The sequence below is a fragment of the Maylandia zebra genome, linkage group LG1, assembly GCF_041146795.1.
Source record: "Maylandia zebra isolate NMK-2024a linkage group LG1, Mzebra_GT3a, whole genome shotgun sequence".
In the NCBI taxonomy this organism is placed as follows: domain Eukaryota; kingdom Metazoa; phylum Chordata; class Actinopteri; order Cichliformes; family Cichlidae; genus Maylandia; species Maylandia zebra.
The window spans coordinates 36,039,934-36,065,673 of NC_135167.1; the positions used below are offsets into that span (position 1 = coordinate 36,039,934).

The 25,740-nt window shown below is 41.0% G+C and overlaps 1 protein-coding gene across 1 annotated transcript; it reads right to left on the reverse strand.

Moving 5' to 3' along the window:
* Window positions 1-3,109: 3,109 nt before the first annotated feature.
* Window positions 3,110-25,740, reverse strand: LOC101467990 (sodium/potassium/calcium exchanger 1). The gene is made up of 9 exons (XM_004573285.5): window positions 25,585-25,740; window positions 23,860-24,962; window positions 21,707-21,874; window positions 20,037-20,145; window positions 10,248-10,390; window positions 8,021-8,290; window positions 7,390-7,479; window positions 5,952-6,118; window positions 3,110-5,586 (listed from the first exon to the last, which is right to left on the reverse strand). The coding sequence occupies exons 2-9, from the start codon at window positions 24,808-24,810 to the stop codon at window positions 5,337-5,339; spliced, it is 2,148 nt and encodes a 715-aa protein (XP_004573342.2). The 5' UTR covers window positions 24,811-24,962; window positions 25,585-25,740; the 3' UTR covers window positions 3,110-5,336.

Below are 25,740 nucleotides of genomic sequence, written 5' to 3' on the forward strand. Positions count from 1 at the left end.
GTGTTGCTGTCTGTAGCGTCTTCTTCTTAAAATATTTAGTTTAAATGTATTTAATGTTTAAATCCGTCAATTGTGAGTAGGAGGAAGATTCCCAATGACTGGATTGAATTCTCAACGCAATCACAAGACGACGGCACGGGTCGCTGGCGAGAGGCAACCTGTCTGCAAACAGTCATGGTCTCACGTTGAGTCTGACTCAGTCTGTGTAGTTCATCGCCCATTGCACATGTTTGCTAAAAAAAATTCTGGTTGTGCTGTGGTCTCTAACCAGTTTCCCCTTATGTGACTGTAGAGTCAAAGAACTTCTAAATGCTTAAGAACTGTCACACTTTAGACATCAGCTTTCAGGAGGGACCTGCAAGACAACCCATAATGAATGGGGCTGCTGAAGCCTAAGACTGGACAAAAAAGAATACATTGAATTATCGTGTTGAAATGAGTGCTACGTCATATTTTTAAGTCAATCAGCCATCAGCCTTCTCAAGCAGAATGCTAGCTTTAAATGGCCAAATTGTGTTGCCTGTAAGAAAAGTTAACGCAAATGTCATTTTGTTTCAAGAAAAGCTAACATTTGGCTAACAAACCGACTAATGACATGTCATTGTTAAACTGTTAGCCTGGTTTTTCCTCCTGTCTGCAGTCTTAACAGGCGCCATCTTTATTAGTTGAAGATGTTTTATTCAGTATGAATCAAAACTGCAGTGAACCCATAAATCCATCAGCAAGGCCTTTCCCTTATACTGAGGTTTTGCGCACACATACCTGCAAACAACGTGACATAGATTTGTTGCACTCTTAGCTTGCTAGCTATTAGCATAAACATCACACAGTTTAATTGTAGTTTAATCTGCATATTTGTGTTTGGAGTGGGCGTTATAATCTACTATGCAACCACTTACAAGTGGAAATTCCAGCATCACTTCTGGGAAACAGACATACCATCAATTTTTATACTTAGCCAGTATAATGTACATTTAATTAAATACTTTTTATTAAAGAAGACAAAGGAAGAGGAAATACTTTCTGGTAGAACCAGTGTAACCATATATATTGTTTTAGATTAAAAGAACAGCATATTCTTTTCCAGTTCCCCAAAACACCGCACACTGTTCCAGTTCACTGTTAAAAAAATAATTTATTGCAGCATGGAATTTTAATTTGAAATATTGATACTTTTCATTATCAATAATCCATGTTTGCATCCACTTCAATCCAACAAGAGCACAACAGGAACATCTGAAAACATCACACGGGTCAGGTTTTCTCACAGCTAAGACAGTCTGATGCGTGTCTTCCTGATACACACACACTGACTCTCTCCACCACAGTTAAGTGACACAAAAACTCTTTTTAACACTAAACATGAACAAATACTTGTCAAGTTAAATACAGAACAGGGTGTTAGGGATGATAGTTCCAGAAATACTAAACATACAAAACTGAAGTTGCATCCAGTGACTCTGATTTCCTGCAAGGTCAGTCCATACCAATACTACTAGAGTGGGTGTAATGTTTTTAAATGACCTAATGCTGTCAGCTCAGAGACTACCCATAAGCATTTGCTTATTAAAGGAAAATTCCACCAACACCAAAAAAAAAAACTAACTAAAGAAAATCTGTTAACAGAATGGGGATATATTATGATTGCTTCATGTTTGTTGAGTTAAGCAGCGTGGTGTCATTTTCAGATACTTCCAGCAGCTACAGCTAAGTTTTATACTTGCTGTGTTGGACAAATATAGACAGTCTGTATATTTCGTAAGTGTTGTTGCCACAGTAAAGAAATGACTGTTTCCTGGCCTCTGTACTGGCAGACATATCTCTATATCTATATACACTCAACAAAAATATAAACGCAACACCTTTGTTACTGCTCCCATTCCCCATGGGATGGACGTAGAGACCTAAAATTCATTCCAGATACACAATATAACCATCCCTCCCAAACAGTGGTCACAAATCAGTCCAAATGTGTGGTAGTGGGCACATCTGCCATATTGAGATAATCCATCCCACCTCACAGGTGTGCCACATCAGGATGCTGATCTGACATCATGAGTAGTGCACAGGTGTACCTCAGACTGCCCACAACAAAAGGCCACCCTGGAATGTGCAGTTTCTTGCGCTATTGGGGGCCTGGGGACCCAGAACCGGTCAGTATCTGGTGTGACCACCATTTGCCTCATGCAGTGCAACACATCGTCGCATGGAGTCTATCAGATTGTCAATTGTGGCCTGTGGAATGTTGGTCCACTCCACTTCAATGGCTGTGCGAGGTTGTTGGATATTCGTGGGAACTGGTACACGCTGTCGTATACGCCGGTCAAGCACATCCCGAACATGCTCAATGGGTGACATGTCCGGTGAGTATGCTGGCCATGCAAGAACTGGGACATTCTCAGCTGCCATCTGCCCTGAACAATGTGAACCATGATTCATCCGTGAAGCGCACACCTCTCCAACGTGCCAGACGCCATCGGATGTGAGCATTTGCCCACACAAGTCTGTTACGGCGACGAGCTGGAGTCAGGTCAAGACCCCGATGAGGACGACGGGCATGCAGTTGAGCGTCCCTGAGACGGTTTCTGACAGTTTGTGCAGAAATTGTTTGGTTGTGCAAACCAATTGTTCCAGCAGCTGTCTGGGTGGCTGGTCTCAGACGATCTTGGAGGTGAACCTGCTGGATGTGGAGGTCCTGGGCTGGTGTGGTTACACGAGGTCTGTGGTTGTGAGGCCGGTTGGATGTGCTGCCATATTCTCTGAAACGCCTGTGGAGACGGCTTATGGTTGAGAAATGAACATTCAATGCACGGGCGACAGATCTGGTTGACATTCCTGCTGTCAGCATGCCAATTGCACGCTCCCTCATTGCTTGTGGCATCTGTGGCATTTTGCTGTGAGACAAAACTGCACATTCCAGGGTGGCCTTTTGTTGTGGGCAGTCTGAGGTACACCTGTGCACTACTCATGATGTCAGATCAGCATCCTGATGTGGCACACCTGTGAGGTGGGATGGATTATCTCAATATGGCAGATGTGCCCACTACCACACATTTGGACTGATTTGTGACCACTGTTTGGGAGGGATGGTTATATTGTGTATCTGGAATGAATTTTAGGTCTCTACGTCCATCCCATGGGGAATGGGAGCAGAAACAAAGGTGTTGCGTTTATATTTTTGTTGAGTGTATATCTATATATATATATATAGTACAGTATATATATATATATTAGGGGTGCAACGATACACAAAATTCACAGTTCGGTTCAATACTTTGGTGTCACGGTTCGATATTTTTTTGATACAAAAAAAATGTTCATGCCTTTTTAATTTATCATTTATTAAAATTATAAATATATATTTTAACTCAAACGTACAGTTTTGAAATGTAATGTTGCTGAAACAACAAAGTAATAAAAAAAATAAATATATCTGATTGAGAAATCACTCATCTTTGGAAAAGAGAGTTTATTACAGAGAAATGGCTCTTTCCGAAATAAAAGCTATACTATACGCTTCTTCTGGGCTATATTCTCAGCAGCATATTAAACATATCAGGTCCCCATAAGGAGAATCATGTGCTAACGGCTGTCTAAATGACTCGGGTAAAGTTTGAAGCATGCGTGCTTGTTGTTTTTATCTGCTTCCACTTGTCTTTGCACTAGGATGATGTCGGAGTAAATGTGCAGTCATATTCGTTGTGTTTCCACTAGTGCTGTCAGCGTTAATCTCGTTGAAATGACGTTAACGCCACAACACGGCAAATCTTATTTCAATCTTATATATCTTAGTCCTGGTCTTAGCGTTAGTTATTTCCTGATTTATTCTGACATCTCTCGTCTTGTGTGCATTAGCTGTATTGATATTTTACAGTCATTGCTCCCGCGATAAGAAGTTTTTAATTATGCTTCTTCCAGCTACTCCCTCATTCACAGCAGGTCGCTACAGCAGATGGATCTGTGTGTTGGACTTCAGGATTTGTGTCTTCTCCTGGTCTTGACCTGTGATCTTTCATGTGTTAGGTAAATGTGTTTCACTACTATACAAAACTGTTGCACTTTTTGCATTTGAAGAGGATTCTTGGGGTAAAACTATTCTTAATTTGGTCATGGCTCCAAACTGGTGATTCTATAGCCCACTGTGAAAGAGGTTCAAAGTTGGCTGTTGTAATGGTTTTGAAATCAAAGACAGCCATCTCACCGCTGCTGTTATATCCTTTATCACCTACTATTGTTAGGAGTGCAACATGAAATGATGTGCTGACACCAGTACTTGAGAAAAACTAAAGATAATTTCTCTCAGCTGATATTGTGACCGCACAAATGAGGATCTAGTATGGAAACACACACATGAGAAATACCAGCCATTCATCTTGGCCAAGATTCGGCAGGTAACATCATCCAGTGTACAATCTACACTAATCAAATGTGTCTCTTAAGTTTATTAAATCCATGTTGCACAGTATGGCTAGTAATGAACTTTGAAAATGATAGTTGCAATGGTAGTTGCTTTTAAACCACAAAGAAAAATAGTTGTGACCACTTAGCTTTCTAATCACGCGCCTGCAGACTAAGCGGCTAAGTCTGATCGTTTTCCCGTTTTTCATTAAAAAACTGTTGGAAATGTTGGAAATATGGACACACAGTAGTCGGGCTTGCTTCAGTGCACTCCCAGTGGACTCCTATTGGCAACTATTAAACAATATGTTAGAAATAATCACTTCTTTGTGGGCAATAAAGTCAGATTGCTGATTACCGGCTGAACATGTGCACAAATGGATCAAATCCTGCAAGCCACACGTCCAATACCAAACACACCCTCCAAACTTGAAAGCCATGATTTAAGCTTCACATTTTCCAATCTCTTCTACTAACATTTCAATGTATCCCTGCCTGCTGTTTAATCCCACTACTCATACTAAAGCAGTAGGCGCCTAGTGGCAGTCTTTGTTCCTGCCAACAGAGGCCACGGTTGGATATCTCATTGTATTTCATACCAAAGACAGTAACATCCTAGCCCTTATTTCATTGAGTGTACATCTCTTTGCACTATATGTTGAATATATTTCACAGAGCTTAGACACTCAGTTAAAAAGGTGGAGGGTAAGACTTTATTATGAGACTGGAGCTGCTGGAAAATGTTGATTAAATGTCATTAAATGTCAGATTAAATATGTAAAACCACATTAAGCGTAGAATTTTCCTTTAATTTAGCATCTAGTGTGTGCCTGATCAGCCTTTTAACATTAGGCTCAGTTCTTTTCTCTAACAGATCCTATATTACAGTATCATTCGTGTGTGGATGTACCAAGTCTTGTGTGACGGTGCTGTTTCCCTCAGATGGAAACAGGGCAGATGAGGACACGATCCTCCAGCAGAACACTCAGGACGAGGAACACAAAGTACAGTACGAACATGGTGAGGCCCAACTTTCGGCTCATCTTCCACCGACAGGCGGCGATGGAGATAATGACAAAGAGGAGCATCAGGAAGAGCAGCACAATGGCGCAGAACAGGCCATTGGAGCTGACCATAACTGGCTCACCGTTGTGGAGCAGGGTGTATATCAACCAAGGGATCGGCAGACTAAAACCAAACAGAACAGAAGCAGAAATCAAGCTATTTACCATCACACCTTCGTAGCCCGTCTGCTACATCTTCCTTTTTTGTTTTTGTAAGAAAATATATTTTGGCCTATTTTAGCATAGCCTCTTGTAACTTTTTGATAGTGATTACAATATTGGCTTATTTGTTTACAACAATGATGCAATTGTTGACTGAAGTACAGGTACAATGGTGGATAAATTAATGCTTTATTCTAGACACAATGGATTCTGGGGGCTTTCTCCATATTATTGTAGGGTCAATACCTTACAATATAAAGCGCCTTAGGCGATTTTTGTGGTTTGGCGCTATGTAAATAAAACTGAATGGAATTAAGAGTGACTCACCCTACAGTGATGTCAAAGATGTTACTCCCCACTGAGCTGGACACTGCCATGTCACCCAAACCCTTCCGGGCCACAATCACACTGGTGATCAGGTCAGGGATAGATGTCCCAGCTGCTAAGATGGTCAGTCCCATGATCTCCTCTGAGATGCCCACAGTTTCACCCACCTGCAAACAGTAAAAGATAAAAACAAGTGTCAGAACGAGTATCCCCAACCTGGCTGTAGTTGGTTGGTAAAACTGCCCAAGTGCCACAAAGTGAGACCAAAATTTTAAACCGTGTGCCCAAATCGGTGACTAATTAACTAGTTAACATTACTCTACATTATTCATTTTTTTCTTCATTTTTCCCCCAACAAAGACTAAATAAAACTCAAATTACAGAAAAACCTAAATAGTCTCTCTCCAAGGATGTCTGTGAAGGTTCTCAGTCATCCAGGTCATCGTAGTCTAAGGAGCTTGGAAAGAAAAGCATCTGGACTTCTTTAAGTTTCCTTAAAGACATGTGGACATAAATGGCTTCTTTCCCTCCTCTTTCAAACCATCTGTCTTCTCTGTCCAAAATGTGAACATTGGCATCCACGAAAGAGTGACCTTTGCCATTTAGATGGAGATGAACCGCTGAGTCTTGTCCCGTGGAAGTGGCTCTTCTATGTTGTGCCATGCGTGTAGGAAGTGATTGTTTGGTCTCTCCAATGTAGAGGTCTGAGCATTCCTCGCTATACTGTACAGCATACACTACGTTGTTAAGTTTGTGTTTGGGAGTTTGTCTTTGGGATGAACCAGTTTTCGTCTCAGTGTGTGGCTGGGTCTGAAGTACACTGGGAGAGGAGTCTCTCTGTCTTTCTGTGCACCCCTGGACCTCTTGTAGTAATGCTGCTTTAAAAAAACAAAAACAAAAACACTCACTGGAAGTCTCATTTTGTCCAATTTTATTCTGAGGCTGCCATTTCAAGAGGCCAGAACCCAGAGAACAAACAGCATTATGGAAAAGCCCATAATCTCCCAATTTAAACCAATTTTTAAAAATCATGGGGTTGTGCACTGTGCATTCATGCCTGAGGATCAGGCTGTAAATTCCACTATAATGTCCAGAAGAGCGAGAACTTTCATAGCCCAGACCTCAACTGCGGTGCAAGCACAATGAGATGACCTTTAAGGAGAAATTGGGCAAAATTATGTTTTTTTCTTGCACAAGGTAAAACGAGACAAATAAAAGACAAAACTTTCTATAAAACTAGGACAGTCTCACTGTCTCTATGTTATGCTCTCACTATCTTTATGTTAAACTAACCGCACTAACTGCAGAAGCATCACCTGAAAGTATCATTGACATCACTCAGGGCCGACTACTCTGAGACATGTAGGAAAGTAGTCTGCCAGGGTCCTTATCAGTGTGAATAAAAGACCAACATAACATGTGTTAAGACTCCACCAACCTGATGAGCCCACCACACCATCAGGTAGGAGAAAGCACCAATCCAGATGATGGAGCCTATGAAGGTGATGGCAAAGTATCTCCTGGATGCCTGAAAAGCACCAGAGCCATTCACATTACATGTTCAAAAACATTATGACACCTGGGAACAGAGACTTAGATCCTGAAACTACAAAAAATAAAAAATTAATCCAATGTAATCCATTGTAAATGATAGCATCTGATCCATACAATTCACTCACTGCAGTCGGTTCTATCTGTCTGTTAGCATTCACAGTTTTCTAGATATTTTCAAGTTTTGTGTGTCGGTAGATACCAAAAACAGCTCAAGATGAATTAATTTTGGTGAAAATCAGATCAAAGTAACACCAAATGTGAAAATCAGTAAAAACTTTATATTACCTGTAGGTTAGCTAAGCATTTCACCTTGGCCATTATTGTTAGTGCCCACGGTCAAAATCACATATTGCATGAATATGTCTTAAACTATCAAGTTTGTACAGCTTACAGAAGCCAAGTTTTCAGCCAATTCTGTTCCAATCCCATGGGTAAAGATAATAAAATACATCATTTTAGTATGTAAAGCTTTAAGGTCATAGGTCATAATGATAATGATGATGAGGGCTGTTCACCAGGTTGCGGACATCAGGCAGGGTGAGCCACAGCGGGAACACGATGGGCAGCAGGAACAGATATGTCGCCTGCTTGCGCCTGGTTTCAGGCCACCCTAAAGACAGTGGTTGGTTCTCCTCCTCCTCTTCTTCCTCCTTTTCTTCTTCCTCCTTGTCTTCATTGTCGCCATCATCTTCACTCTCGCTCGAGTCGCTGCTTTCTTCGTCACCACTCTCATCCTCAGCGCTGCCCTCAGAGCCCCCTGATCCACCTGCTGATGCTGCTGCTGCCTGTAGGAGAAGGAACAGAGTGAGTCAAACCCCCTGACTCACTGCACACAACGAAGCGGGAACCACATAAAAGATGCATTAGATTTATTATTTAGTATTTAATATTTCAGGGCTGGTTTAGGTCTTGGTGAATTGATGATTTTACATGAGAATATTTTTAAGTACATTTCACAAATTAGCTTTTTTTTTTTTATTATTTGAGGACTTCACTGTTATTTATGTGTATGAACTTGTGACTTTTTGTTTTGAAAGTCTTGAAACGTCCAGTCTTGGATGAGTCTACTTCTACTACCAGTCTACTACTGGTTTATTTTCTAATGAGATTGAGCAATGGAGACCTTTCACCAGCTGATGGTACTGACAGATCTATCTCCTGAGCACAACAGTCCTGGAGGATAAGACAGGGTTTCAGCTCTGGAGCTCTTCCAGTGATCATCATGGCAAATGTGAGCTCACAGTTGATGTGTATCCTGGAGTGCTGCAGCAAGATATTGACACACTCACATTTTCCAGACCCCACTGTGACCGTACATGGTTTCAGTACTTTTGGGCAACAGAGACGTTACTCTGAGTGGTAACAAGAAATGTGAAGGGACTGCACCAGTTACAGCAGCATAATCCTGGACATGTTACAGAGAAGGAACATATCCCTATATTGTCAGAGCTTTACTTATTAAGCCCCCTTATTATCTTAGCTCTTCACTTTTTTCTTCTATTTAAATTAGCTCTATTTTTATTTTGCGCCTTTTCTTTTTACCTTTGTGAGCTATTTTGCTTTGTGATATTGTATTTACTTCACTGAGCGAGGTTCTTTTAGTTTGTAGTGTTAGTTTGCTTATAACACAGTAATTTCCCAACTTTTAGGATAGATTAAGTATATCTTACTTTGTTATTTGTTAATATCTTACTATAATACTTTGTTAATATTCTGCAACATTACTGCCACTCCTTTTTAATTTTTTTATGTATACATGAACAATAAATTAACAAAAAGTATAAGCTAGTGTGCTTGTGTTAGGCCCTCCATCATTCTTCAACACTGCATGTTATCCAACCTCCTCACAGCCTTGTTCACAGCTTCTGGCTTTGGCGATGTGGTTTTCAAAAAGTGCTGGCAGCTGATATATACAGGCCTCCATGCAAAGTGTGATCTGAGGTCAGTATGCCAGAAAACTGAGGTGACACTAAACTGACAGAAAGCAACTTGTGTGGGTGTTAACGGTTACTTTCATTTCTCAATTGATGTGTTTGTTAAAGATTATACATTCTTGTCATTTTCAAGCTTTATTTTGAACTGTACCACATAAACAAAATGTAATATGTTAGGAAAGAAGAACACATACTAGAAACAAATATGAAGCAAGCCAAAACCTCTTAAATTAGTTTGAAAATGTGCAGATTGAAGCCAACGCTCTTACCATCTTTCCTTCAATTTTACTAATACACCATGTGCTTAAGTATATTCCTTGGGTGCATTTTCAAAATACATTATGCCAGGAATAATTAGAGGCCAATTTAAAATCTGAAGATTCAAAATCAAGTAAGAAACATAGTTAAAGTCATAGCTTTCTGTCTCCAGGTCTGTTGAAAAGATAAAGAAGCAGAAATATGAATTTGAAGCTAATCTATTCAAATCTAGGGAGACAGTAATGCCATCTTCACATCCTCATCACGCCTGTTATTTCCCAGGCTTCACATTGCAATTAACATCTGACTGCATTCCAGTGCTTCGCAATTCGCATGGAGGATACAGATGCTGCTAGGTTTTCATCAGTTTCCTTGACAACTTAACTAGTTTCTTTTGGCAACATGACAACAGCTAAAGAAACACGTGCGTTCATATTAAGATGAGACGTGTATTATCACGACTTTTAAAACTATAGGATCAAAGTTGTTAAAATCTCCACTTTCCTCACTTCTGTGGCAAACTGCACAGTGAGCTGAAATCTTCTCGTACCTTCGATTCGTCCGGTCGGTCAGATGTTTCCTGAGTTGTCTCTTCTGCCTTTGGAGGCTGTGAGGTGGACGGCTCAGCAGTAGCTGCTCCCTCTGATGCACCGGCAGCAGCTGGCTGCTCAGACTTTGGCTTTTGATCTGGATCTTAAAAAAGAGGAAAACCACACGGAGTAATATAGATAAAAATATGAATTTTAACCTGCTTTTCAAACACTGCAGATTTTAAATATCCCATAGCCATTTTAGATAAAACAGTTTCACTGCATCTTTTTACAAACAGGACACATCAACCTCACTTAAATGTTTAGTGACTTTATGCTTTTACTTTGACCTTTTCACTGTCTTCTTTGTCTACCTGCCACTCTGACTTTTCCTTTGATTTTATTTTGAAAGGGCAAAGATGTCTTTTAGTTTGTTCTTTGTATCCAGCAGTGTTTCCCCATATCTAACTGAACACAACTGAACAGAGTCACTTTTGGATGATGTAATAACCCTGCTGGTTTGTGTTATGGTCACCATTTTAAATCCATCACTTCAGACTGATGACTCCTCACCTTATATCAGCTAAAGTACTTTGCAGTTAGGTGATTAAAAATTCAGGTGAATTTGAATTTCCAAGCAAGTTTGCTGTATTAAAGAATTTGGAAAACTTCCGCTCACACTTATTTTTAAACGTATCTAAATATTAGAGAACTGCAGCTAATTTCACACTTAGCGAAGATAAATCACAAATTTAATGTTACACTGACAAATTATTCTGCTCTAGAGGCCAGTATGAAGTGGCAGTGGGAGTGATTGGAGTGTCTGGCAATAAACATGCTCTACTAAAGGCGGGGAAGAGAGTCACATGCACACTCATATGCATGTTAATCCTCAGGGCTCATTGATTCGGTCTTGTCGAGGCCTCTCCAGGTTCCTCACAGCCCCACTTTGCTGTGCACCTCAGACTGTCAAGCAACTCCTTACTCCACACTATGACGCACAAACATATGAACTGAGTCTGAAGAACAACCTCCTTCAACCCCAAAACTGTCTCTGATTACTGATAGAAGACCATGTGCATATGTGCACTCGCAATATCACAATAAATGTCAAAGCACAAGTCACTACAATATTAATCAACAGTACAACTATTAAAATAATAACTTTCTTCATCTGAATATTCACACAATTAATTACAAATTAAACATCCTTTGGATCCTTTTATGCAGCCTGATATTAACTTTTTAAATTAGAAGATGAGAATAAATTTAATCCAATTTCTTTGTCTCATGCACAGCTCCTCCTACAGGAGCTGCTCAGCTCAAGTAACCAAAGCCATGAAGCTCCCAGAGCACAGTGTTTGTGCTGATGTTAATACCAGAGGAGGTTTGGAATTCTGAAGTTAGTGAATGAGCAGAGTGTTTGTGACTTTTACACATGCACTTGATGACCCCGCTCTGTAACTTTACATCATCTATTTCCAGGTTCAAACTCTTCTTCGGTTCCTAAACAAGCACTGTGACAACAATGAGATTTGATCTTCAATAAAAATGATCAGCATCACTGCTATCCCAGCTGTTACAATAAAGTTTAACATCACGGCATCCCTGAAAAAGATGATTTATGAGGTTTAATTGACTCAGAAGCAGTAAGTTAGAGTGCTGGTTTCCATCTAAAGACCTGGAAGCAGGGTCTATACTTTATCACTTGACAAGCAGATGGTATTGCTTACAGCTGATCGTGGAATATCTAGGAGGGAAGAAATTTCACAAAGAGAGTTTTTGCTGTGGAGGTACCCTATTAAAACACCAGGCTCATATTCTGTAAGCTCTTTAGAAAGATCCATTCTTTCACCCGTTTGAGCTAATAGCACAAAAAATGGGAAAAGTAAACTGAGCCTAATGCCAAAACATATTTAAAGTCATTTTCAATACAATGGAGTACAAAATACATAAAAACAAAACCAAAAAACACAATATGGATTATAGAGGGAGATATTTTGATATTTGATTTTTACCATCATACTGAGACTAAATTTTATCCCATGTGATTTAAAATATGATTTTTTTTTTTTTATCTCAGTCTTTATGCAAAACTGGGCTAACACACATCACAAGCGTACCTCTCAGACAGATGCCAAAAAATAACTGATATGTGTTCTGTACTGTTGCATTACAATACAAAATTACGCAATGTTATGACAGAGGATTGTAGGTAAAAATGGCCAGAGAAATACAAGCGCTTCAACATATAAATCAGATGTTGTTGGAAATCTGGGTTATGTTTCGAAATCATGTAACAAAACTATGCATTTAGTCAAACAAAATACTGATGGCACTGGAACACACCCACAGGAAGTATGCTTTCAGGAAAGGCGTTTCATCGCACAAACGACTCACCTTCGCTGCAGCGGTGATGGGACTTGCTCTGCAGTTTGCCCGTCATCGGGACATTCATAGGCTTTACTTTGTTCTTCGCTGCAGTTAAAAGAATCATTGCTCAAACAAATCTCATGTGAAGCCTGTTCTTCTACAACCAGCTTTAACAATAACATGACCTGATAAACACACACTGACCAGCATTTAGGAGTAAAGATCCAATCCAATCCAGTGCAAACGTGAGAACAGGTACAATTACTGGTACCTATGCTAAAATGTGAACCTTACTTACGACTCATTTGAAGCTGTTTATCACCACCAAGCTTTTATCTACTCTAGAGCCTGACTAAGATAAGATTTTTCAGGCCAATACAGATATCTGATTATTTACCATTCCAATGTTCCCAGTCTTTAAGGACATTTTTTTGTTTGTTTGTAATTTATTGTTTACATTCCACATGCCTTGGCTTGGTTTATGTGGTTGTTGGGTTTATACTGTTATGGAAGTTGAAGAGTGCCCTCTGGTGGAACATCAGCGCTCATAAGTCCTACCAGAAGTAACCCTTGAAACTCCTGTTTCTGTCTGTGAAGGTTCTCAGTTATCCAGGTCATCGTAGTCACAGGAGCTTCTGTACTGTGCAATTTCTGTCAAATTTCAGGCCCCCCCAACATGACTGGGTGTGCTTCAGAAGTTAGTCAGGGTAGTCTTTGCCTATGCAGCTACCCTTGGAAAAACCTGGAAACTATTCTAAGATTGTCAAACCATGTATTTATTGATACACACTGCAGCGTCCAATAAATGTGATTTTTATTAATTGGACCCCAAAAAGTTGTTTGTGTTCATTTTCTCAGTGGGAGAAATGTTTCCTCATTCATCCAAGTGATTTCTTCAGTTTCAGCTGACTGCGGGTTTCCCCTACCTTATAAACAGTACATTTGCATAATGACTGAACCCAGCAACAATGGGCTGTGAGGTCAGTTTCTTGATCAATAATATGCAAATTGTCTAATACATAATATCAGCCAATGACACTAGTCTACAGATAAATTAGTCATGTTCTTTACAAACAGCCAGAGTGTGCCAAAAGGTCAACGATTCTCACAGCTTTCTGACGGACACACAAACATGCAACCATCCAATGCATGCATAGCGGTCAAAAATGTGTTCTGTAATAGCAGACCAGACTGAACACAACAGCAACAACAACAACCACAAGAACAACTAGTGCAGAAACAACACAACAGCAATGATGTTTTTCACCTTACCTTTCCTCTGTACTGGCCCCTCCCCTCTAACATCACCATTAAAAGATGTTTCTGATTGGCAGACATTCACAACACACATTATCAGTCTGACTCCTTAATTACTTTTTTCTTTTTGACATCAAAGGTGAAAAATTAGCTCATTCTCCAAACCGCGACACAAAAACACCCACATATTCTTGGTATGCACATACTGTCTGTGTGAATAGGTATTGGTTAAAACAGCTGAGACCTGCTGAAGCCTGGATATGACCTCTGTGGTTTCCTGTGGTATCTGCCTAACTTAGATTGGGTTAGATGGACCTGCTGACATGATATGTCGGAGTCATCTGGAGTCATCTCCAACTCAGTGGCTAATCCATTCCTGGCCTTGAGCCCCACTGTTGTTCTAAACATTATTCTGTTCAGCGGTGAATTGTCTCGTATGTCAGGTTTGTATTAGCCAGGCTAACAGATGAGGACCAAAAGTTTAACATGCCCATGTTGAGTGACTGTGATGAGTTCCAGAAAGTTTGACTTCAAAACATAGATAAGCAACACAACTAAGCAGGAAATCTGAAGTTTGATCCACAAACAAATACACAAAAAAATTAAAGACAACAAACGCTTCAAACCAGGCAACAACTTTTTGTAACTCTTACCTCTTCTGACTTTTCTGAGGCCAGGGGTTTTAACGGCCCCTCTAAGAACTGCTTCTACGATGGAAACCACAGACATGGTTGTAACTTCAGGGCCAGAGAAAGGCGTTCAGAAGCGGAGACAGGGACTGCTGCAGAGAGGCCAAGTACAGGTTCACTAAAGAAGTGGACATTGCTAAACATCAGCACTCTGAGAAGATGCAGCAGCAGATCTCAGAGAATGACTCGGCCTCTGTGTGGAAAGGTTTTAGGAATATCACAAACTACAAGCCTAAAACCCCCCACTCCACTGATGACTTGCTCTTGGCCAACACCCTTAACGACTTTTACTGCCGTTTTGACGAGCCATCAGGCAGCCTTCACACCTCCAACGGCCCCAACAATAGAGGCAATTTGGACACTAATTCCCCCACCTCTCCCCCCTCCATAGAGCCATCACCACCTTCAAACTGTTCACCTACAACACCCCCCTCCTCACCCCACACATAATAGGATTTCACACCACCTCCTCCCACCACAACTCTTCATATTCATGAAGCAGATGTGAGGAAGCAGTTTAAGAGTCTGAATGCTCGAAAAGCTCCCGGCCCAGACGGTGTGTCTCCTGCCACCCTCAGACACTGTGCAAACGAGCTGGCCCCAGTGTTTTCTGGCATTTTCAACTCCTCACTGCAGGCATGTCATGTGCCTGCCTGCTTCAAGTCCTCTACCATAATCCCTGTCCCCAAGAAACCTAGGATCACTGGACTAAATGACTACAGACCCGTGGCTCTGACATCTGTGGTCATGAAGTCATTTGAGCGCCTAGTTCTCTCCCATCTCAAGACCCTCACGGCCCCCCTCCTGGACCCCCTGCAGTTTGCATACAGAGCCAACAGGTCTGTAGATGATGCCATCAACATGGCCCTAAACTTCATCCTGCAGCATCTGGACTCCCCAGGAACCTACGCCAGGATCCTGTTTGTGGACTTCAGCTCTGCCTTCAACACCATCCTTCCAGACCATCTCCGAGGCAAGCTTTCCCAGATGAATGTGCCTGATCCCATCTGCCGGTGGATCACTGACTTCCTGACGGACAGGAAGCAGCATGTGAGGCTGGGAAAGAATGTCTCGGACTCTCGGACCATCAGCACCGGCTCCCCTCAGGGCTGTGTTCTTTCTCCTCTGCTCTTCTCCCTGTACACCAACTGCTGCACCTCCACCCACCAGTCTGTCAAGCTAATCAAGTTTGCAGATGACACCACCGTTATTGGGCTCATCTCGGACGGGGATGAGTCTGCCTACAGGAGGGAGGTTGAACGTCTGGTGTCTTGGTGCAGCCACAACAACCTGGTGCTGAATGCCCAGAAGACAGTGGAGATTATTGTGGACTTCAGGAAGCACACAGCCCCACTCCCCCCCATCATCCTGACTGACACCCCCATCACCTCTGTGGACTCATTCCGCTTCCTGGGTACCACCATCACTCAGGACCTGAAGTGGGAGCCCACCATCACCTCCGTCATCAAGAAAGCCCAGCAGAGGATGTACTTCCTGAGGCAGCTGAAGAAATTCAACCTGCCAACACGGACGATGATGCAATTCTACACCGCAATCATCGAGTCCATCCTCACCTCCTCCATCACCGTGTGGTACGCTGGAGCCACTATCAGGGACAAACAGAGACTGCAGCGTGTTGTGCGCTCTGCTGAGAAGGTGATTGGCTGCAGACTCCCATCTCTGCAGGACCTGTACACCTCCAGGACACTGCGGCGTGCAGCTCGGATCTCAGCTGACCCTTCTCACCCTGGATACAGTCTGTTTGACCTGCTCCCCTCAGGCAGGAGGCTCCGGTCCATTCGCACCAGAACCTCTCGCCATAAGAACAGTTTCTTCCCCTCTGCTGTTGGACACATGAACAATAAACGTACGACTGTTCCCACCACTAACACATGACCCTACGCTGTGTTCACTGCATCATTCCATGTTTTGGCACTGATCACCACCTGCACTCATGTATATATCTTTCTACGTAGCACTTTTAATTCTTATTCTTACTTTTATTTTTTCATGTCTATTTAAGCGCAATTTATGACAGTATGTTTGCACTGAAGCACCGCAGCAATTTCCTAATGTTGTAAACCTGCTCAACATTTGGCAATAAAACCCTTTCTGATTCTGATTCTGATTTCAATTTGACTGACAGTTTTCAGGTTCATGGTGCAGTAAATGTTTCATAGTAACAAAAATAATATCTCTGCATGGTAGTAACAGGCTCAGGTTAAACGCTGTCACACATAACTGCTTATCAAAAAACAGTTTGAACTGGTCTCAAAATAACTGGCAACTTGTGAGCATTTTGGAAGTCAGAATTAGAGTCACATTCATTTTCCTTTTACAGCTGAGTACACCGCATAAAGATTGGCTAAAATTTGCAAGACTGCAAACTTGGAAATGTAATGTGTGTGTTTTACAATTTATTTTTGTAATTCATAAAGTAAGTATCATTTTTTATTGGTTTGAACTATTCTAAAGATACATTGATTTTATTAAATTCTTAATAATCAATCAATACACTACTTTATTTCAGTTTTACACACATATACATTATTATATAGAGTATTATACTGTACTTATACTCAATGTTCCCTCTAAGCTGCGCGCGTGCGCAATTGTGCACTGCTGGCACGGTGTTTTAGCTAGCAAAGTGGCATGGCTGATGTGGAGTGAAGCCACGTTAATGACAACGTGTACAACCATTGGAGATGTGAGCAGGACAGACGGGACAATTGACGGAAAAAGTGTGGACTTTATACCAGTTTTTAAATTGTGTTGATAGGCCACATTAAACCAGAATTATGATAAAAAAATATGTGCAATGTTTGGTTTTCTTCCTGAATACTATCGTGGTTTATATTTACTGCATCAAATTTGATGCAGAACAGCTGATTGTTCTGTAAATAGTTTGAAATGTTTATTTTAAAAAACGCTTTGGCTGCATTTTTAGGTAAACGGCTGCAAAAAACTTGTTGTTTGCATAACTCAGTTACTTTTTTTGAAGAAGTAACTATGTAATTAATTGCCCAACATTATATACTGTATTTTGCAGACAGAGTTACAGGACTCTCTCCCAGACCACAGACTCATACTAATAATACAAGTCAGAGCTTTACAAAAAAAAAAAGAAAGAAGAAAGTTGTTTTTTCAGAATTGGAGTTCAAGTTATTTTTTACTTCCAATAGTGTTAACATACTACACAGGTCATGAACAAGATTTTTTTACATTTTCATTGTAAGTGGGCTAAAGCAGTTAATTAAAAGTAGTCTAACATAAATGTAAATGCTGTAATTTGATTATTTTAATAAACCATGTGACTTGGATCGATTCCATGCTGGCGTGACCACAGTGCACACATCTGCTGTTGCTCACAGTGGTCCAAGGGACCGCTCAGGGAGTTTGTGCGTTCGCTCAGACACATGAAAAATTAGAGGGAACATTGCTTGTACTATGCTAAGAAAATGGAAGACATCATTCATGGGTTTTCCTCTTCTGCTAATATAATTGTAATCGGTATACATAAAGGTTGATTAAGGGTCTGAAGTTTGATCCATGCAACTGCCATGGCTTGTCAAGTTTTCTTACATTGTCCAATTCTGTCATTGCAAATTTGGTGACATTGTTAGCAAGAATACTTTAAATCAGATGCCCTGCAGTCATTGTCCACACTGTAACAGACAGCCTTGTGAGGAACATTAGAAGCCACAAACTCAAGTCAAATCCTGGAAAGTAAGAAAGTCTAGCTACAACCTGACAGTCCAAAAACGTCTTCTTTGATGTGTAACTTTTTGTGTGGCATTACTATTGTGGAATTATTATAATTTAACTTTTTAATCCTCCAGGAACGCTGTCCTTAATATTGTTTAAATTTAACAAAAGAATGAAAAAAATCAATTAAATACCACTCCCTAATACAGCAGAAGTTTCTGAATTAGAAAGATGTAACTTCACATTGTTCTGATGTAGTGAATGAAACCTAATAGATCAGCTGAAATAACGGATAAGTCAGATTCCTTTATGTCGGACCAAAGCCTTCTCTTCTGCTGTCAGCACAAATACAGAAATACACTGCAGCACACTTGCTGCACTGAAACCAGTTGCTCCACAAATGAACTGTATGCAAAAAATCACGGGTCTATTTATCTGGAAATCACTCATGTTTAGGGTTAGGGTTGCGTACTGCAGTCCAGCTGCAAGGAGCCGGTCTCTGCTTCCACAGAGATAAAACGCTCGGCTTGCTAGCATGCTGGCTCTTATCCAGCTTTTATTACCCTGTATTGAAAAGCTGATTAAGGATCAACAGTGGCTCAGTGCTTTGAGTTAGGGAACAGCACACCGGTGAGTTCGAGGACAGACTGAAGGTCGTTGCGGTTCATCACGCGACACTGACTCAGAGAAAGGGACAGGAGGGATACAGCTGAGTCACTGGCAACTTTGCAACAAGCTGGAACATTTAATCGATCAACAGGATTTCACTTGGTTTTTTATTTATTATTTTTAATTACAGTCCATGAGCGAGTGTGAGAAGACTTTGCTTTGGTCATTAAGCACCACTTTCCTTCATTTCCTTCATTAATTACAGCTTTTTTTTCTTATGCATGATAATGATTTATTTAAGCCTTCTAAGCATTTATAAGAAGCTTATAGGCCTTTAATAAATGTCAAGAAAACTGTAAAGAAGCTGTAAGCAGATTTAACTATTTGTTAATTAATTTAACTTCTCCTGAATGGAAGGTGCAGCATCAGGTACAGAAGTAAGAAAAAATATTAAATCTAATTACAGACAAATTTATTAGGGAACTGATAATGAAAGTAATCATTAGTGAGGTCCTGCTGTCTCCAACGGATGATCTGATATCCTCGTGTTGGTGTTGTTCCCAGACCATCATGAAAATGTTGTTCCAGGTTCAACATTGCAAGTGACCAATCACATTGTTGTGACGTTATTCCTTTGCGCGCCAAGCCATTCGTGCATTTATGAAATTCCAATGTTGCAAGGACAATATCAATTCTGCTTACTGTTTATTAAAGGGTTACGGTTAGGGTTAGGGTCAGGGTCCGTTGATCGGCGGACAGAGGCGGTTTCACGCAGCTTAAGTACAGTTTTTTGTTTTACGCCGGTTTTTCCCGAAGTCGCAAAGGTATGATGTCACAACATTCTGATTGGTCACTTGCAATGTTGATCCTGGAACAACATTTAGTATGATGATCTGGGAACAACACCAACACGAGGATATCAGATCAACCGTCTCCAACATCTTGCATCTTGTTTACTTATGTTAAAATGGTAAAATACTTCATCACAGAAAGTCCTTTAAAATTAAGGATCAAATTGTAGCTAAATAATGAGGTTAGAACTTTGACATTTACACATACATATTTGGTTGTTGACCCAAATATGTATGTTGAACCAGTTTTTAATGAGCACTGTGCATTTTTAATTTCTAATTTTGCTGCAGACGTGATATTATCACCCGAGAAAACATTGGTTACCTTCTCCCAGAGGGTCCAATGTGTGAATCATCAGCTGGAAGATGGTGCTCCGAAGCGAGGTGTTGTGTAGGGAGGCTGAGCTGCCTCCTCGCTGCAGGGCTGGACGCACCTACAGGACAACAGGCACCTAGTCAGAACTAAAGCATTTAACCTTAGGGAACCTTTAATAATACTAACCAGTGCAGACCAGTGAGAATCAAAAAGGTGTTTTGCTTTTGTTAGAGCAGCCATTTTGACAAGGTATTGCAAGGAGAAAAACAGGTATAATTAATAACGTCAACTATGGCTATGATCCAGTTAGAGGAACCAGGGTCCTGGCACTACACATAAATGGAATGGGTTTAAAACATTAAATACAACAGGACTGTAAATGACACCTGAGCGTACCCTACACTGACATGCCAAAATGGCTGGCATGAAATGGGTAACAATTATTGTCAAATGTTACAGGCTAACACTGTCATCTCACTCTAGAGTTTTATTGCTGAAAACAATAATAAAGGTAACAATATGTACAGGCTGTTTTGCCAATGTCACTATCTTGCCTTGTGATAAACACCTTTAAGAATTGGACAATAAAAACAAAAGGGAGAGAAGGACTAGTGCCTGATGGACCTCGATATCTACCCCAAAAATCAAATAACAAACTGTCTCATCAGATGACTTCTGACTTTTGTTTCAAACGTTGAAGGGCCAAAAACAGTCAATGAAAGTGTGAGGAACAGATTAACCAACATGTTTCTCTGCTTTAACGCAAGATGCTAACATTAGCATGTCCAGCTAACTAGCTTACCATAGTAGCAAGCCAGGCCAAGTAAGTCTGATAATTTTAATTTGTGTAAATTCAAGTAACAAGTTCACTAGGTTATTAATTATTAAAGAACTTATGCTATTATATCAGAGTTTGTGTGTATGCTAACAATACATATACATATAAAATAAACCAAACCTACAGATTTTAAAAGTAAATCTAACACTTAAATGCTACTACAACAGCTACAACAGGAAGAGCCTTACACTCCTTGTGTAGATAAAATATCTGCTGATCCTTTACGATCTTATTCCATTATGAGCTGATGCATCCCTCCATTAATTCATCTGAAAGTAAATATTAATTTTTGCTTTGAAATTAAGGAAGTCACACTGCAGTTTAACTGGAGATTTAGCCAACAAATAACATAAGCTTTATATAAAAGCTTTAAGGGCCATTGTGGCATCACCCAGTTGTCCCATTACCATATTAGTGTTTCCAGGCCAGATTGAAGTGATGGAGTGGCCAAGGAACACTGCATGCTTATGTGGTATTGACTTTTTTTTCACAGCATGGGGTCACTAACAAGCTAGTCTGTTTTGTCATCTTTTTGGACTGTAATTTAAACCATAATTTACAAATTGAACATCATTTTATATTCAGTAAGAACTGAAAATAATGACTGACACCATAAACTCAACATTTAAGTGCTTACTGATGTCCTTTAAAAAGTGATCATTAGAGTTGTTTTGCCAGACATCTATATAACTGGACATCCTTTTTTGCAACTGGGGAGTTCACCCTCTACTGGCCAATAGAAAGACTAGATTTAAGTATTTCACTGTATTTAATTTTTCAGAGCTGGGGCTTTGTTAATCCTTCATATGGTCTAAACCAACAAAAGGTTTGTTTTTCAAACCTTGAGTCTTGTCTTGTCATCTTGTGAGTCTGGCAGCAGTTTGCTGCTTTGAGGGCTGCTTGGAGGTTGTACAGGTTCTGGTTTGGATTTTTCTTCAACTTTTGGCGCAGCAACTGGAGCAGCTGGAGCAGCAGCAGCAGGTGGTGGAGGTGGTGGTGCTTCACTTTCCTATAGTGAGGCAGTTTAACAGCAGTTCAGGTTACCAGTAGTTCGAGTTACCTCACACGTATACATTCAAGCATATGAACAGCGGAGATTGCTTTGGCAATTTGATTGGTCTGTATTTGCATGTGTTATTGCTCTTAATTGGTTCTGTGAAGCACTTTGACATACCTCTGGTTTTTAAATGTGCTATATAAATAACATTGTATTGTATTGTAATGTACTGTAGAAACTCAGTCTAAACTCAGTCATAGGAGTAGACATGCAAAGTGATGAATTGACATGGTTCCAGCTGTAGTCTTGAGACAGGTCAAGAATTCCAGGTTAAACCTTTACAAAAGACAGTAGTAAGCCCCTAATCTAGTTAAAAGTCCAGCCAGCATGAGTTTTTCACCATCAGCAGAAGAGTAAGTCACAACCCTTAAGCCTTGAGGCTGATCCTTTTTAAATCTCCAGTTTCAACAACTGCATTATTCCTACTGATACACAGCTTCCACGATGAATGCTCCTAAACTGAGCTCCCAAATCTATGTATATATGTGTTTGTGTATGCAACAGGTGATATTAATGTGTTCTATTGATGAAAAGAACAAAAAGAAATGATGGTTGAGCATGTATATAAATGTGAACACCATGTACTGAAATCTGTGAAGAGGTTTTGAATTTCAGCAATTCTGACCCAGCAATGTGGCAACGCATCTCACTGCACTTGGTGTTAATACTGAAGCACATGCTGATTGCAGACATGCTTCAGGCTAATTGGCGAATCTTCTGCGGGCCCTTGAGATATTGTAATGCAGTTCTGCATGTTGATTACGGCCTCAGACATTTGCTGATCTCTCCCAGCAGCAGCGGAGCAGAGAGCTGTTCAGCCTGCAGGAAATGAACCTTTTATTCCTTTGTTTTTAAATTGTAAATGAAATGATGTCTCTATATAGTGGTATTTCAGGGCTTTGACAGAAAGACTGACACTTGCATCACTCCACCCTGTGACGCCCCATCTATGACACCTGGAGTCCTCTCTGTTCAGTACCATCAAAGGATTTTACACAAATACAGTCTTTCACCTGCTCAGAACCACAAATCACTGTCTCTCTTTCAGTGTGTCCGAGCAGGCGGCAGTCCCAACTGTGCGGAGATGAAAGGATAGAAAATATACTGTGTATACTGAAAATAAATGGATAGATAGTATCTCTGGTAACAACTGCTTAGAGAAACATCTGTTTTGGCTGCATCCATCCTTTTATGTTTGATAAATGCGTGATGAATAAAAGAAATTATTTTGTTCTCTTATTGCTGAAGCAAAAATAACTCTAACACCTGTTAACGCTTCATTCTCTCTCCTAATGTCAACAAATCTCATGAAAGAGCCAAACCCAGTGTAGCAATGTACCTCTGCACAGTGACTGACTCCATAAGCCTGTCTGAAGGCAAACCTTTAATCTTTTTTTTCTTTCTTCTATTTATTTTACCTAATTTCATGTTTCATTTCAGTGAATTGTGAGTCTTTGTAGAAATGTGCAGTTATTTATGGATGTTACTTTCTTTCATGCTTTCAACCCCCATCTCTCCTTACAGTGAGCGTGAAGCCATGAACAAAAGAAGATGCTCAAGTTGCTCATGTTGAATATAATTTGACCGAAAGTGCAATAAAAGTGTCACAGCAAGTGTTCATTTGTCTAAATTTAAAGAGCAAAAAACCAAAGTGACCAAGAAAGCCTGGAAGCCTGATGGCAGGTAAGCTAGTCCAAGCAGCACACACACGCACACTGCCTTTTCTGTATTAAAAATGATTTCCAACCAATGTACTGTGTAATTATCATCTGTTAATTAACTATTCAACTAATTAATTATTTTAGCTCAGGAATTAATGATTTCACCTCTAGGCAAGACACAATTCATCAATCAGACCAAGAAATTAAAAGAAAGACAGAAAAAAGGGCAAACTGTAGCCATTGAACACCTGTTTTAAAAAAGGGACCTTTACTGACCTTCTCTGGCTCCTCTGTGGTCCACACCTTAACGATGCTCATGTGTTTGTTAAGCTGGGTCTTGACCGCCTGCTCGATCTGACTGTTGAATTTCATGAAGCTCACATAGCTGATGTAGCCCAGCACCAGCAGGATGCTCTCCCACCACAGGATCATGTTATCCAGGAAGAAGATGATAAGCATGATGAGGTCCAGGATGTAGAAATTCACGTCCCTGAACAGAGGCCACCAGGTCAGGTGCAGCATCTCCCGAGAGAAGATGGCACACATGCCGATCACAAAGAGAATGTTGAAGACGGCTGAGCCCACAATGGTGCCGATACCCACGTTGCTGTGGGAGATGAAGACCCCAATCAGGGAGGTGAAGAGCTCAGGGGCAGAGCCTCCCGCTGCCATGAATGTGGCCCCAGCCACATCATCTGAGATCTCCAGCTTGTTGGTGATGACTTCCAGCGCAGGGACGAAGAACTCATCGCAGACGATGGCCAGGGCGACAAACATGTAAACCATCCCTACAATGTGCAGGGCCACCCAGCCCTGTTGACGCTGCTCTATCGAGAACAAGTCCTCTGGGTAGTCACCCTTCCTGTGAGGTGGCTGGGTTGGGGGGTAGTGTGGAGTTGCGGTGGTCAGTGGCGGTGGAGTTGGTGGCGGTTTGGGAGGCTGGGGATCTACATAGATACACTGTTCGATATCCGTCCTGTTGACGACTTTCACCAGGGTAGCTTTAGTTTCCTCAGTCTCATTAGACGCTATCAACTCCTGGATGCTGACCTCCACATGTTCATCGCTACCCACCTCCGCTCCATCATCCGTCTGGGCGGAGGCTAGTGGCTGTGACAGCCTGGCCTTCAAAGTCAAGGTGTAGACGAAACACAGCAGCACACCTGAGATAAAGAAGAGGATGCGGCTGCACCTTAGTCTCCTCCTCTGAGGCAAGTATACGTTCATTGTCTCGACTCCAAACAGGAAGTTATGTCAGATGCATTGCTAATCCTTAGTCATGCCTGCGCTCTTATGTGGTGTGAAGAAGCCAACAGCAGACAAAAAAGCACATGTACGCACAAAGTGTGTTTCATCTTCAGCTTTGACCTGTGGAAGGACTGAAAACCAGAAAATACCTACAGCTTAAAATCACATCATGAACACGTGTGTATTTATAATGTCCCCTCTGCTTGCATACTTGCAGATATACTAAGGAAAAGTGTGTTTGTGTGTGTGCGCGCGCGCGCGCGCGCGTATCTATGTGTGTATTTGAGGGTGATAGAGGATGCAGACAGCCACCTGTTACTATGGCTACATAATCACTCAGGCTTTAGCTTCTCACATAATAGGAGTCTATTGAAAACACGTCAAACATGTTAAAGCGGCGAGAAAAAACAGGAGATCCGTCTAAATAAAATCAGTAAATACTGAGATTCCTGCTGATTGTGGCTTAAAGAGCGCACAGAAATTAGCGTGATGAAATCCGCGCGTGCTGTAAATGAAATAATACTAATAATTTATACTGCCAGATGTGCATTAACGTCAACATGTTTTTTAAAAAAACAAAACAAAAAACAAAACATGAAATCTGCGAGTGAAAGACGCGCGTTGGGGTTTAATTGAGGACAGCCCGGATTATAATGCAAGGTCGGTGTACATCATTAATCTACACTCTATCAGCAAAAAGAGCATAAATCGCAGAAAGCAGCGGTGTGAAGAGAGCAAGGACGCGGATCTTACCTGTGCGGCCGGCTGCTCGGCCCCGCGCCGCTGCGGACTGCTCCTCCAGCTGTGCGCAACGGACGCAGAGATGCTGACTCCGGTTTTTGGGGAACTACAAGGGCGCACCGCATGGCAGGGCTTGTACGAGGCTCAGCATAATGCTACTAAGAGGAT